At 40.2% G+C, this 15,244-nt stretch overlaps 1 protein-coding gene across 1 annotated transcript in view; it reads right to left on the bottom strand.

Moving 5' to 3' along the window:
* The window catches only part of bmp2k (BMP2 inducible kinase), a 56,800-nt gene that overhangs the window by 27,362 nt on the left and 14,194 nt on the right, over positions 1–15,244 (bottom strand). The window contains exons 2-3 of the mRNA XM_085476388.1: positions 2,863–2,981; positions 485–590 (exon numbers count right to left, since the gene is read on the bottom strand). Of these exons, the coding sequence (XP_085332514.1) occupies positions 485–590; positions 2,863–2,981 (225 nt within the window). The remainder of the gene's footprint in view (positions 1–484; positions 591–2,862; positions 2,982–15,244) is intronic.

Genomic DNA, 15,244 nt, shown 5'->3' with positions numbered 1-15,244 from the left:
TGCTTGTTGTTCTTGCTCTGCCAAACCGTGCCATATGACAAAAGTGGCGTCCTATCTGTGGGCCATTGTGTTGCATCAGCTGGTCGAGTAAGTCTCAATTTTTTACAGTTTTAATGATATATCAGTACAGAACAGATTAACAAATATAGAGGGAGATGTTGCAACAGTTTGAAAAGACAAGGCTTTCTGGGGGGGAAAAATTGCAGAGAAAAAAAACCCACCACATTGGTTGCTTTGGCAACCAATACTGGAGTCCTACCGCACTAACCCAACAGTAAGCCAGCCAGCTTATTATCACCTAGTTAGCAGATTATTCATTGCTTGTCCTTTTGTGTTTATTTTTTTCCCCCAACCTAAACAAAAACAGAACTCAAACCAAAATAAAAACCAGAAGTGCTTTTTAAAAAATAGAAACGACTACATGCATAAAGCAGAACTATGAGGCCTGTCAGAACATGTTTATATTTACAGGGACAGGTTGTACCTTTACAGTACTCCATAAGGATCAGGACCTCCCACACGCTGTCTGACGCAGGACTGATCGTAGAGTCCAGGTAACCAACGATGTTCTTATGGCCCGACAGCTCTTTCTGCAAAGAGGAAGAAAACGGGGGAAGAGCGTGACAGAAAGAAATATCAAACACGTATCATATCAAACAGCAACACAAAGAATCAACTGATGTGATAAAAGGATCGTCAGACTGGACACAAACTTTTCTTTTCCTTCTTTTTAGTGAGTGCTGGTTCATGTTTAGACATGTGTAGTGTTGCTCCTATATTGCTTCAGTTATGGTTCACCCAGCTATTGAATGTAGAAGCATGAAAACCACAGTCTGAAATAATGTGCTGCAAACTGCTTTAAAGACTCCCGTCATGTTAATCAGAGACGAGTCACCGATGAGCCAAACACTGCATAAAATCTTACACACTGCAATTGTTTGTTTGTTTTTTAATTCATCCATACAATAAAATAAATTCTCCTAGAATTAAAACATCTTCTGAATTATTAAAATGTTTTTCGTAAATATTTGTAACTGCTGGCTTTTCCAAGTATGATTGGAAGAAAAACACAGGTGTGAGTGCAATTCAGCTGCTTCAGAGGCGAGCTCTGTTTGTTTTGGTTTTTCACTTGATAACTCATGCTCTTACACCATGCTCATCTCTTAACTCTGTAAGGCTACGTCCACACGTAGCCGGGTATTTTTTAAAACGCAGATTTTTCTATGCGTTTGCACCTTTCGTCCACACGTAAACGGCGTTTTCGGTCACTGAAAACTGAGATTTACGGATATTTTCGAAAACTCAGTTTTTGCATTTACGTGTGGACGAGGAAAACGGAGAAAACGCAGCGTCAAAGGTGTGCGCCTTTTTTGACGTCACACTGTGCGCCACGTTATTGTTTCGGTGAAATGAATTTCTACATTACTGTTACTTGTACTCTCTGCAGTGTTTAAATGCTTACATATACACACACAGTTACTGTCCCTCCTCACATACGACTCTGTTCTGCTTCTATGCCCCAGCTTTGTTTACTATTTCCCACCGAGGCTTCTAGACTTCTGATTGGCCAACATTCCTACACGGTTGGGAATATATCACCACCTGTTACTTTGGCATGTTCCTAGCAGTGTTTTCCTTCATTTTTGCGTTCACGTGTGGACGGGATTTTTTTTTAAAACGAAAATGGAAAATCTCCGCTTTCAAAAATATCCGTGTACGTGTGGATGTAGCCTTAATCTTAACTTTATTTATTCTTGTATTATTAATGCATCAGAGCACATCTGCTGGTTCCCAAAGGGCAGCACGAGGAGAGAAACTGCAGCATTTCTTGGAAACCGACACACCTACAGTCGTGTCCTGACAGACCTGAACTGTGTCAGAGTTTAAGGTCAGCTGTGTGTGTGTGTGACACATTGTTCCAGTTGATGAAAAAGAATTGACACACAAAGCTGACTAAACAGCTCATAGTGAGCTGTTCTTCATTAGGACAGAGGAGAATAACATGAAAGCAGGAAAAGAGTGAAGGGAGTTGCATATGTGAAATGGTTATGGGTGGACTCAAACCCAGGACCCTGCAGCCTTTTGGCATATGGGTTGCCCACTCAACCAGGTGAGCAACCCAGCTTGCCCGTGACTGAAGTATTTAAAAAAATAAAATAAAATACAATAAAATAAAATAAAATAAAATAAAATAAAATAAAATAAATCATTCATTAAAACTCCTTTTTTAAACTCAAACTGAGACCAGAAAAAGGTTAAAAATGCAGCAATACAAACTTTTGGCACTATAATGACATTTTCAAAATAAAAGCCTCTAATGAGTTACAGGAAGTTAACAGGGTTCTCAGAATTGTGTCAAAGGCTCTAAATGAACACTGCACGTGAGCTGTAGAAAATATACCTGGACATAAAAGGTTCAGACTTTCAAAACAAAAGTCTCAAATGTATTTATCGTTTTCCTTTTTTACCGTTTATGAAATGCTGATGCTGCTCATTTATACAAACCTGAATAAGGTTTAATAAGTAATAGACCAGGTGCGGCAGGAGCAACAATACCAGTAATAGAAGACCAAGAGCAAGACGCATAACCTCATGATAAATCTAATAAATGACCCACAGAGCTGCATATCATCCTCATCACACCAAAGTTGTAGGAGAGGATGACGGACATTGGTAGCAAATTTTGTAAAACTATTGAAAAAGCACTTACAATGGGCACACAACTTACTCCACTGTCATATGACGATAAAGTAAAAGTAATTATCTAAATTTCCACAATGTTACTGAAACACTTTAGCAATAAAGATAAGCACAAAGGCTTTAAGTGTAGTTGAAATGAAGGAACACTGATGCTGCTCTCACCATGATAGTGATCTCTCTCTTGTAGACATTCAGGTCCGGGACATTGTTGACGTACATCCTTTTGAGAGCACAGCGTACACCGCTGTGCGTACGAGCCAGAAACACCACAGAGAAGCCTCCTGTAAGAAGACGGAATGATAAGTTATCTTTACATCAGCTGCTTCGAAACTTTCTCTTGTATGGAAGTTATTGTACAGGATAACATGAGGCTTCAGACGGAGGCACTCTATGTATAAAACTTCTCACTTAAGATTCTGTATTGAGTCTCGTAATGGAAAATGGCTCACGTTCCAACATGATGATAAGTGCATTTAAACTTCTTTTTTTTTTTTTATATATAAACCATCCATGTCACTCGTGGATGGTTATCAACAGTTCATCCAGACTGGTGGCCAGGCAACAAAGACACGTGCACATGCCAAACAAGAACTTCAAGGGTTGAAAAGTGAAGGTAACAAACCAAAATCTCCCCAAACGGATGACATTTCTTGATTCCCTTGTGTAAAACAGCAATTACAGACTGTGTATAATGAAGTATTCTGAAAAGGACTCCAAAATGCTGATTAACCAGCAGCTAACAGGTTAAGGATAAGCTTATTTGGCCTGCATGGTCTGAACTCCAACTGGATCTAATTCGGACTAAATCACGCCATTTTCCTTTTAAACCACAGTGGATTTCCAACAGAAAGTGGAAAATTGAAGTTTAGGGATACAGTGTGCCAATGAAGACAGATGTGCCAGTGTGTGCTGTGATGGGGCAGCCTTTGGTCTGATTACCAGGGGTTTGCTGAGTCACTGAGTGGCGGGCATCAAAGTCCACTGACCACAGAGAGGAATGAAAGCTCTACAATGGTGCACTTGTTATGAAAGTCACCTCAGGACAAAAGACCACATACTCACTACAATCGGAAGTTGTGTTTTAATGAGGGGAGTGCTACATAAGTGTATCTGATTAATGACGGTTACATCTGTGTGTCCTTGTGAGGACAGTAAACAGAAGACAGCAAGCCCCGGTCTGGCAAAGAGAACATAAACAGACTGAAGCAAAGTGTTTGCTTATATGTGGTCGCAACAGTGTGTTAATGTAGCACACATTATCAGATTGGAAGGAGTGGATGAGGTCATCCCACAAGCTCAGAACAGAACAAAACAGGGAGCTAAAGACAAGAGGACAAGCTGCTATGTTAGAGCTGTGTTCAGTGTAAATGTGACACTGCAAATAAAATAACAGCATTCAAAATGAGACTAGTTGGGTCTATTCTTTCTAGTCTTTCCTTCAATCGGGATTGGCAGTGTCAAAAATGCCCAGAATCTGATAATTACTGGTGATTCTACGAAATCGTACAACAGGTTTCTTGAGACTAAAGTTTGACTGTTCGGATAAGCAGCCCACATTTTCACTAGAGTTTCTATAAATGCCACAAAGTGACATATTACTACAATTTTCCAGATAATAAAACACTGAATTAATTCCTCTGGGTTGGGAGAGCTTAAGTGTCTCATGGTCTTGTTCACAAGTCATGGTAAGTTGGTGTTTGAGACAGACCTGCAGATGTGCAAGCCTTTAACTCTTAAACCTGTGATTATACCCATCACATGCATAAAATATTCGTCTGCAGCGTTTTCCTTCCAGCTTTGATTGCTTCTAGGACTAGGATGAGTGGACTGGTTACGAAATGTTTCTGAAATGCGGTGGAATCAAACATTTTTTTGAGTAAACTACTTAAAAGTCTTAAGCAATAAATAGACCTTTGAAGGGGTAGGGAAGCCTACCCTGAGCCTGGTCCTGCTGGTGGTTTCTTCCTGTTAAAAGGGAGTTTTTCCTTCCCACTGTTGCCAAAGTGCTTGCTCATATGGGGTCATATTATTGTTGGGTTATTCTCTGTATGTATTGTAGGGTCTACCTTACAATATAAAGCACTTTGAGGTGACTGTTGTTGTGATTTTGTGCTGTATAAATAAAATTAAGTAAATTAAATTCCTGACAGTCTAAAACAAACAGTTTTTTTCAGAAATCACCAGTTATGGTTGCAGTTTAATTTACCCCCCGTTGACTTCCTGCGACAATTTCAGTCATACTGGATAACTATCATATTCATATAAAAATAAAATGGATGCATGACTGTCGCTGCTCAGCAGCTGTATCTGCAGCCAGGCTGTCATTTCAAGATTGAAGCAAAACAGAAATTCTGCCAAGTACAAGAGCCAAAGCCGTTTACGGCTGCTGGATGCTGTTCATTGATTTGCTTTGGTCTGCCCAGCGCGCTAAGGTCAGCTTGATGGTCACTCCAAACTGCCGTGCCTCGATTAAATTGATTTCCTGTAACAAGGCAGATGAGTACAAAGCCATGAGACAGAAAACTGAATCAAATGGTGGGTTAGGCTCCTATTTAAGAGATCCTTTTTAAGACACTGGGAAGCAGTCATTCTTGCAGACTTTCTGCAAGCTGAAAAACCAAATCATTTGTGATGTGCAGCATGCTTTATGGCCCTGCTGTTTGAGGCAAAAGCTACCTGTGAGTCATCTTGAGGTAAGCTACTTTGCCACAAAGATTCAGGAAGCAGACGTAAAAATCTAACTTCAGGCAAGAAGATGTTGTGGAGGCTGAAATGGACAGGGTGACAGATTTTATAAGAAGAAATCCATTTGCTTAGGCAAGGGGCCAAGAGACTGAAAAGAGCAGTCTGTTTAAGGACACATGGGAGAAATACAGCAAAGCAGGTAAATGAATAGAGAGTAGAGATTTTAGGGCATTAAACCCTTGATGAGTCGATGTGCAGTCTAGTAAACTGAGGCAGTTGTCATGATGACTTTGAGGTGTGCAAATAAGTAATATCAGATGAGCAGCACTGATTGCAAGATTATTCCTGACTGAGATAATCGCAACAGGAGCAAATTATCGGCTCATCTCCGACCACAAGCATTTTGTTATTGGTTATGATACACAACAAAACCCTGAGTCATGAGTATCTGGGACATCTCACAGTACACAACCTGCAATGTCAGGAAAAAGACCAGAAACTGTTTTGTCTCAGATGTTTATTACTACTTGTCCGCTAATTACTTTAATGATTATTTAATTCTTTATTTAAAAAGAGTCCCACTGAGGCTATGTCCACACTGGCCCGGATAGATTTGAAAACTGTGTTTTCGTCCACACTAGCATTTTCAGTCGTTTACCCAGAGTTGTCCGTCCACATTGAAACGGCCCAAAATGCTTACTGTCCTGCGCAAAAGCGAGTGAGAATTAAAGAAGTTGAAGAAAAGCTATCTGGAGCATGTACAAACTGATATTAATGTTTATTATTTAGGGCTCTCAAAATTGAGAGCAATCAAAACAACTGCTGTATAATGCCCTCCGCTATCTTTGTTTAATTGGTCACATGACTGCATCAAATGACTAAAATGCGTCATCATTTTAGAAAGTCTGCGTTTTCGAGTGGCCACACTGCGACGGGGCAGCTCCGTTTTGAAATGTATGCGTTTTTGAGAGCGTTTTCAAAACGCTGCGTTTTTCCTTGGGGAGAACGCCGTCTCAGTGTGGATGGGAGGCCAAAACGGAGAGAAATCGATGCGTTTTCGTTTGAAAACACAGTGTGGACGTAGCCTGAGAGTGAGATTTATGTCAGTGAGACCTGCGTATAAAAGACCAGGAAGCACAGCTGCGTTCGCAATTTAAGGAAAGCATGAGCAACAGTAGCTGCAGATATTCAAATATAAACTTATATAATATAAAAATCAGGATGTAATTTTTAAATCTAGTTTTTCAGTGTGTTAACAACAGAAAGTCCTGAGACTGAATTTAATCAGAGATAATCATGCAATGGTTTGACGTTTGCCTAAAGCATTGTAAATACACACCATACATTGCTTTCTTCTGTTCTCTTAGAGGACCATCCCACTTTAATGTACGAAATTAAAAAGATTTACCTGTGATAACTTCCGATGAATGTCTTTAAGACCAATAAAGACGCATGCATGTCAACAAAACCACTATAAACAAAACAAAAACAATGCAGACAGAATTGTGCTAATTTTGTAATCTGTGGAGGTCTGCTTCAACCGATTCCTCTCCCTCATACTGGTCATTATTTATGACCGAATCCGTCTTGTAATGAAGTTGTTGACAGTAGTACTTGTTATTGCACTGGTACTTGTTCTGTTCCACAGCAGAAGGAGTACAGTCTCCTGCCGCACTCTAAGAAGGTGCCTTTGGAGTACATCAACCCTGGGGAACAAAGATCCTCTCTGGAGAAGCAGCTGAATGCCATAACAACGAAAACATGAGACAACAGTAAGGCTGTAGATAGTTAACAGTAACAAAACCATCAATCATTTTAGCTTCTTCTTTTAACGTCACATTTCACTTTTAAACTAGATTTGATATGACTTCGCGTTTTTAGTCTTCATCTTTATTAATTCTTATAAATAACCTCATAAAGCATCTGATAATGAGGACAAGACAACAATTTCTTGTCAGAGAAGCCCGTCTCCTGTACACTGAAAGACCCTTTTGTCATGTCGGAGTCCCTCATTTGTCCAGGAAGTCTATGTATGCTGGGCACAAAGCCTTTCTAAAACAAACCATTCCACCCAGAGCCACTTAAGAGAATAATACATTCAATGGCGTACTACTTCCGTGGCTGGCATAGTCATGGGGGCAACAAAAGGCCCAGGGGCTGATTTAGTAGGAATCTGGTCCTGGAGCACATGGCCTCAGTCAATCACACACCAGGCCAGCGGGAAGACATGAAGATGTTTGTAGGATAGTGTGGGCTGAGGCTGTGACAGCCACTCTAGCTGCCAGGATCAGTGAGTTTGTCAGTTTGCAATGAACGAGGGAGGGGTCACAGCTTGTATCAATAACATCTATGAGCAGATTTCTGCACTGGATTAGGGATACTTACTAGCTTCAACAAATTTTAAAAGGACCAAAACTTTAAAAGTAAAAATACATACAGAAAAAAAAAAAAGTGTTAAAGCTGCTATCTAACACCTGCACACACACAAGCATCTACAAAACAAATAAAAATAAAAGCAGCTTTATGCGTCTTTTATTTTTAGTAGTGTGAATTAAAATCAGGGCTTAACACGTGTAATGCACAAAATTCCCCACGTGTTGAATGATCGGCAAGAAGTGCTGCAAGTAAACTGATCTTCACACCTAGAGAGTAAAGCTTATTTCAACAAGTTCCTCCAGCATACACAGACAGGCTTCCAAGATGTGAAGTTGCCAGCATGCAAAATGGTCCTTTAGCTAAAATCTGACGAGGAACCTGCTCAGGAAGCTAAAACGACAACTGCATACATCAGTCCTGGGGAAGTTGACGCTCACATGAAGCAATAACCAAAACACAACGGATTAAGAATATGTCTGCTGAAATGAGCTCCTCAATTTGTATTAAAAAATAAATAAATAAATATATTATATATATATAAATTAAAAAAAAAATGCTACTGAGATGACAGATAAAAGAAAGAGGAGAAACTGAAGAACAAAAGGTAAATAAATTTATTAAATAAGACAATGTATGACCATTATAGTTAAGCTCAAAACAAGCATCTTCTTCAGTGTATAAATCCCTCCTGTGGGAAGAGATTAAGCAATGAGATTCCCCTTAATTTTGAAATACAAAGTCTCACAGTGATTCTGGTTTGGCGTTCCTAAATCCACTCAGTGTACTAAAGTCCTGGGGATAGGGATGACTTACTCCAGGAGTCATCAGCCATTAGCCACAACTCACTATTATTTTACTTCCCCTACTGCTCATCTGTACTGCAGAGAAATGATTCAAGTAGTTCCCCATGAATACACGGTCAGCTGTCAATGACAGTTGGGAGGAAAACCCCAAGTCAATGAGGCCAAGACGGGGGTGGGGGTGAAGACTCACATTAAAGCCTGGTGCCGAGCGAGGGCTGTAATTACCAGAAAATTTTCCCTGGCCCTGAATCTAGCGCTGTGGACCCTGACATCACTGAAAAGCCTGACAAACTGGGACAGCCCGCATGACAGCCTGTGGAAGAGGCTTGAAAGAGGATCTGAACAGCCTTTAGAAAACAGACACTCAGCACGCCTTTTATACAGGAAAGAAAGAAAAACCTCTGAAGTGATAGGAGTGTCTCAGTGAGGGAGGATTAGGGGATTTAGCAGCATGCAAAGACAATACATTTATGGTTTGTGCTCAGGCACGAGGCGCAGATGTTCTCCTTCTGAAGAGTGACGTCATCGGTGATAACAAACCACTGTACAACCATCTTTCTGTTTCTTTCTGCCTCTTGCTTTTCAACCCACAGCACTACAAACTCAAACACGTCGTTGAAAGTCACAAACAGACAAACAAAAGCAAAACATCTAGTTGAGTACAGAAAGCACAAAGCCGTTTCTTTGGGAGGACATTTTTAGCAGGCTGAGGTATTTCCTCTTTGAGGCCCCTGTACCCCAACATGAACACACATCCCCTCCCCTAAAAGTCTCTCCCTAAAAGAGTTGTAGGGTTGAAGATAAGAGACACTAGCCTGGAATAGCCAGTAAAACTTTCATTTAAGCTCGTAACAATGTTGTGTGAACATAAGGGGCCTTTATTCTTTGTTACTGATGGACTTCAAATTATAAAAATGAGAAACTGGATAAAAAGTTGTTCTTTGCAGAATTTTTTTCTGTGCCACATTCACCTAAAAAAATCTCATCTTTGCCCTTTTCTCTGAATTTGCCTCAAGTCTAATTTCTCAAGAATCCAACTTGGAAAGATTTGATTTGGCTAACAAGCAAAAAGCTTAAAAATGTCTTACATCAACAGTGTAAGATTCCTGGAATCTGTACTGAGGCTGTGTGAATGATAAAGCAGCCTTACCTTCAACAAAATTACAAATATTTAATGTGAAGTCCATGAAGAACAATGTCTTGACTCATTTTCATTACAGATAAATACTATGAGAAGTGAACAGTGTTTCCCACAGATTTTATTGCCCGTGGGTGTATATACATCCATGTTGGTATGCATGTAACTCTTTATCACTACGTCGTATAAACCAACAGATAAACCTGCAACCCACGCTTTAATGTGTGCCTTTAAATGCTTTTTACCCATCATGCACAGACTTAGCATAAGAAGCTATTTGGACCACAGAGACTAAAAACCAGATATCAAGGACCAAAGGGTTTCAAGTTTGGCATTGTGAAGTTCTCAACTCTGCTTTCTGCAGATTGTCACTCAACAGAGCCACAAACTCCACTTCACACTATGCCAGTTCACAGCCAAGTGTGAAGAGGCTGGGATGTGAGTTGGCCCCTCCAAGACCGAGGTCAGGCCTCTCAGTCGAAAAAGGGAGGCGTGTCCGTGTCCGACGTGTTTTTGCTGGGGAGATTATGGCTCTCAGCTGGCTTGGGAACACCTTAGTGTGTTCCCCAAAGAAGAGATGGAGGGCATGACTGGAAGAGAGGAAGGTCTGGGCATCTCTGCTTAGATGGCTGCCCCCTGCAACCCGTGAGGAGTGGGGGCAGTTTACAGCAAATGAGCAGTGAGCAGGCTGGGATAACCCAAGACGGGAGAAACAATCCAATTTAAATTTCCAACATAACTTGAAATTTAATTTTTCCAGATGTTCAATAATGACTAACTGGCAACATTTTTTCCACAATAAATACAGAAAATGGATTTTCATTAACCGACTTCAGGGCCTTTGTCCATTTCCCCAACCTGTGCCAGCTGCTCCTGCTAATTACCGATAATGACTTTTTGATCCTCAGTATTTTAGCAAATCCTCTGAGAGCTGGTATTATACGGACTAATGCGAGAAAGACCTGCTCCTTGGCAGGCCAACACATTTGCAAACATGCAATTTGCGAATGTTGAGTTATAGCAAAGCTGTATTTCTGAAATCAAATATAAAAGGAACGTGTGTTTTGTGTTGTATGGGCAAAGTAAATGTCTATTTTAAACTAGGAGCCAACGTTAAGGTTAGACTGCCTTATTTCCATCCGTAGCCAAAACACAGACCATCTAACCCGGGATCTTTCATGCTCTTTCAACACTGACATCTATCTGCAAACACGACGCCCCTGTAACCCAGTTTAGGTTAAGGACACAGCTTAATCAGTTTCTCGTATGTCCTCAAAACTTAGACTACAGTAACACTCACACCTAAAAATAGACAGGGGCTTGTTTTTAGCAGGCAGCCGAGAGATTCTGCACTTTTTCCTGAAACACTGCACCACCATGTCATTTTGTCTAAACCTTTCAAGATAGAAAATTGTAATACATCCAATTCCAAATAAATGTAAGAATTCAGGTTTTGGATTTTATTTTTGATTAAATATGGTTCAAGATAACATTCAAATCTGCTTAATTAAAAGCTGTTCCTCATCTGCTCACAGTTGTCAGCCTACTTGGAGTTGAAATGCTTCAAAGAAACAAGTGTCCTTCTCTGTTCGAGTTAAGTATGCAGGACGACAGTAAGAAGATAACCAAGGTCAGCTATTTTTAAACTGTCAAAGGTGAGGGTGGCGCTGTGCCAAAGCACAGATGCGATAGTGGGCTGCTGTGAGCGTGCTGAAGTAAAATGAATCAAAGGTATACTCAGATACAAGAGCAACAGCTGAAACCACCAAATCTGGCATGTTTCAACATCTGGAACTGGGACTTGGTCATAACTTAAGAGGAAGATCGCATTTTGATGTTAAGGGTTTTGAAAAGCACACATCTCAGTGACAACTGAATCTGTTGTGGATTTTAAAGGGCAACCTGCTGGTTAAATAGATTTCCCAGAGATTAATGTCTGAAAAGCTAATGCATTATTTTATGTTTTGTAAGACAAAGGCTGAAAATTTGAGTTAGAAGGGTGAATTTTAAGCAGCGTTTCTAAAATAAAGGCTTTCTCCATCAACTGTGTGCACATGTTGCACAGGTGAGTTTAAGTATGTGTTGCATGTAGCAGTGAGTGGTGTTCTTACTGAATTACATCATGCTGTCTTCACAGCTCTGTTAATGGAGAGTTCACTTTCACTTGACACGTCCTGGTACGTGTTTGTTCACATGATGTTTTCATGCTTTGCAAAAACCCATGCTGTGATTATTATTTCCTGTGAGGGAGGACAGCACTCTAAAGCTATTTCTCCAAAGCACTGTGCTTGGAGGATGGTCACAGCAGCAGCACAGCAAATGGTTTATTGATTTGCAAATTTCATGCTTTATGAAGTTTTATGGCAATCCGTCTTCTGTATAACGCAATATTTTATAACCATTTCTTTATCAAACAGAACAGGTAAAATCATATAGGGAGCAGATAATTGGCATCCTGAAGAGTTTGGAGAGAACACCTAGATAATACTTTTTTAATTTTAAGTAGTCAGCCACCACTGCTTATCCACATCACAAAAGCAGCATCTCAGGAAAGTAGGCCAAGTTGCCCAACTTCCAATTACTTCCTCTAGTTCCTCCTAAGCTGGCTATTTTCAAAATTTCTTTTTAGAGATTTTCACAGAAATCATTGCTTCTTTACACAAATTAAGCTAAACCTCTCTTAACCTTGGTGAGATCTACCAGTTAATGAAAGCACTTTGCACTACAGGCTTGGAAGCAAGTTATAAATATAAGTTAGTGGTAGGGCTGGGTATCGTCACTGATTTCTAGAATCAATTCGATCCACGATTCGATTCGATTTTAATCGCAGAAATTTTGCATCAGTCAGAAATATAACTCTGATTACGTATCAGTACATTTCCATATTTTTATATCTATAAAAAGAAAGCTGACACTTGCGAGACGTTATCAAAAGTGTAAGGATCACAGCGGATGCCTTTGTGTCAAAGTAGCTGAGGATGACACAGAAAAACATGAAGATTTTCCTGGCCTGGGATTTTATAGCAGACGACCTTAAAAATATTCTGCCGTAGATCAAAAACGAAAGAGAGTCATTAATCAACATATGAACATTACCTGATGCTGCTGAAGTGAAGCAGAGCAAAGTTAGAGGTTTTATTAGAGACACAGCTGAGAGTTTCACAATTTTGCATAATTTTAAAAAGTTTAAATTTGTTCAAAAGCTTATTGAACAGCAGAAATGAGGCTCTCTTTTCGGAAGTAAGCAAAGGGGGGAAAAAAACAGCGGCCGATAGCGCTGTAAACAACGCTAGACTTGTGCGTAATAAACAAGCGAATAATGCAGAAAATAGGATTTTTAGACAGGAAACTGTTCTTGAAGTATAGAGAGAGCTCTACATGAAGTGTGATTTTATCGTGGTGGAAGCAAAACAGAAAAACAAAGAGGGAATTCATGACGATATTTATGTGAAGCGCAGTTTGGATCTTCTTTTGCTGCTGGTTAGGTCAATATTGTTTGGAGAGAGATCAAACCTGCAGCTTCTGAATCAGCGCAAAAAGGACGTAAACACAAAGCGCGGACCCGCCGACAGATCACAATCAGCGAGCTGTCGGCTTTCAGCTCCAACCGTGCTGTCGGGTGAGAAAGGCGACATCTCACCGATTCTGATGCGTCAGCGGCTCCGCGCTTTGTGTTTACATCTTAGTGCAGAATCCGTGTACCTGCTCTCATTTACTGTTTGGTGGTTGTTGAAATTTTGTGAGGTTTAAACCTGAGAATCTTGCATTTCGGGCAAAATAAATTTAATATTTAAGAGTCGAGTCAGGATTTTAATAAATCTGTATCACGTTATCCAAGCCAGAATCGATTTTAATCGATAATCAAAACCCACCCCTAGTTAGTGGTCAGATACAAAAGTTATTTATAAGCATCTTTCTACAGTCTAAACCAAGCAATTCTAACTCCCTTTCAGTCCCCTTAAAGCAAACCTTTCTCTTATTGGTTGGTCATTTCAAACAGAAGATTTGGACAGCAGCTGGGTGGGGGTCTTGTGCTCTCAGCCAGAGGAGTGTCCATAAAATGGCCATTTTTAGGATAGTCCACCTTCTATGACCTCATACAGAGCATTAAGTAGAAAGACATTCAGAAACCAAGAATCAACAGCAGTATGAAACATTTGCCTCATAAGGATTACTTATATATAGCTATATGGTCATTTCAGTATCTGAAACTTTAACTTTCATTATAAAAGCCAATTATTGTATTTAACATGAAAACTTTGACAAGAAAAATAACTGGAGGCAGAACGTTCAATTATCAGGCACTTCTCCTGTCGAACTAGCTTGCAGGCGCCGAGCTGAGCCCCTTTTAGTGCTGCTCATAGGGATTCAGGAGGCAGACACACTCTACTTTTAAGATGAGGCTTTAAAGTTTCCTTTTTGATAAAGCTCGTCGTTAGAAGTGCATCATGTGACCCTGAACCATCGATTAGTTATGCTGCTGTAAGCGCAGACTGCTAAATTATTTCCCATGATGCACAGAGCATTTCTTCTCCACTTCCCCTCTTTTCACTCCAGATGTGTTTATTTGCCACGATGCATACGTTTTGTTGGTTTCTCTACATTCCCATATCCTCTCTACTCCTTCCTCTCACACCAGAGTCTTCCTCTCCACCATTGTCATGCTGCTCACAGGGGACAGTTTGATTGCTGGGGGTTCTCCTTGTTATATTGAAGGGTTTTTACTTTGCTGTATTCAGGTTCTTAGGGCAACTAATGTCGGGAGTTAGAGTCATGTAAATAAAACAGGTCTAAAAGAAAGATTTCTGGAAAAATGAAATACTTCCCCTTACTAAGCCATCTACCCGACAATATCCCTACTTTGATCATTAAAACTGCAAACAGTTATTTCATACAGCTTCCAACCTGGACTCTTCCTATTACATATTCAGTTATTATTTTTTCACTTGGCAGCAGTCAAGGCCTTGCAGTCAATCACACTTCTACCCTGACTCGAGTGGATGCTGAGAAGCACTTTAAAAAACCACATGTAAGTATGTAAAAAAGCTTTTCTAAGAGGCAGCGCCATAAAAGGCAACATGAAGAGGTGAGGCGATGACTACACTTTCTTCATCCTGGGATTACTGAGCTGGAAGGTTCTGGCAGTCGGCTCTCATACGTCTTACCTTAACAGCAGTGTTTACAACTGAACAGGCAGACAAAAGTGGTTTGAAGGGTTTATGATGGAAATGGGAGGGACGAAGGGGTGACGCTGTACGGGCCAGTTGTGCTGGTGCTCTAAAATCCAAAGGCTGAACGAAATAAAAGGATAATCAGTTAAGTCTTTGTGCTTTTCAAGAAACTATTCAGTTTATTTTTACTTGCCAGACTTTAGGCAAAGATTGTTCTTTTCCTCAGTGGGAAAAATAAAAATCCCATCACCGTCACTACAATACCATGACAACCTCTGAGCCACAATTTAGGATAAACCCAGACTTTGATGAAAGCGTTGTAATTAAGACAAATAAAATCCAGGACAAGGGGTGGTTAGACTCCACTGCCA

The sequence above is a fragment of the Copadichromis virginalis genome, linkage group LG12, assembly GCF_057382275.1.
Source record: "Copadichromis virginalis isolate Kocher_CV1m ecotype Utaka linkage group LG12, C_Virginalis_male_GT1.1, whole genome shotgun sequence".
NCBI lineage: Eukaryota > Metazoa > Chordata > Actinopteri > Cichliformes > Cichlidae > Copadichromis > Copadichromis virginalis.
Note: the sequence above shows the minus strand (reverse complement) of the source record. Positions and strands in the feature narration are given on the sequence as shown.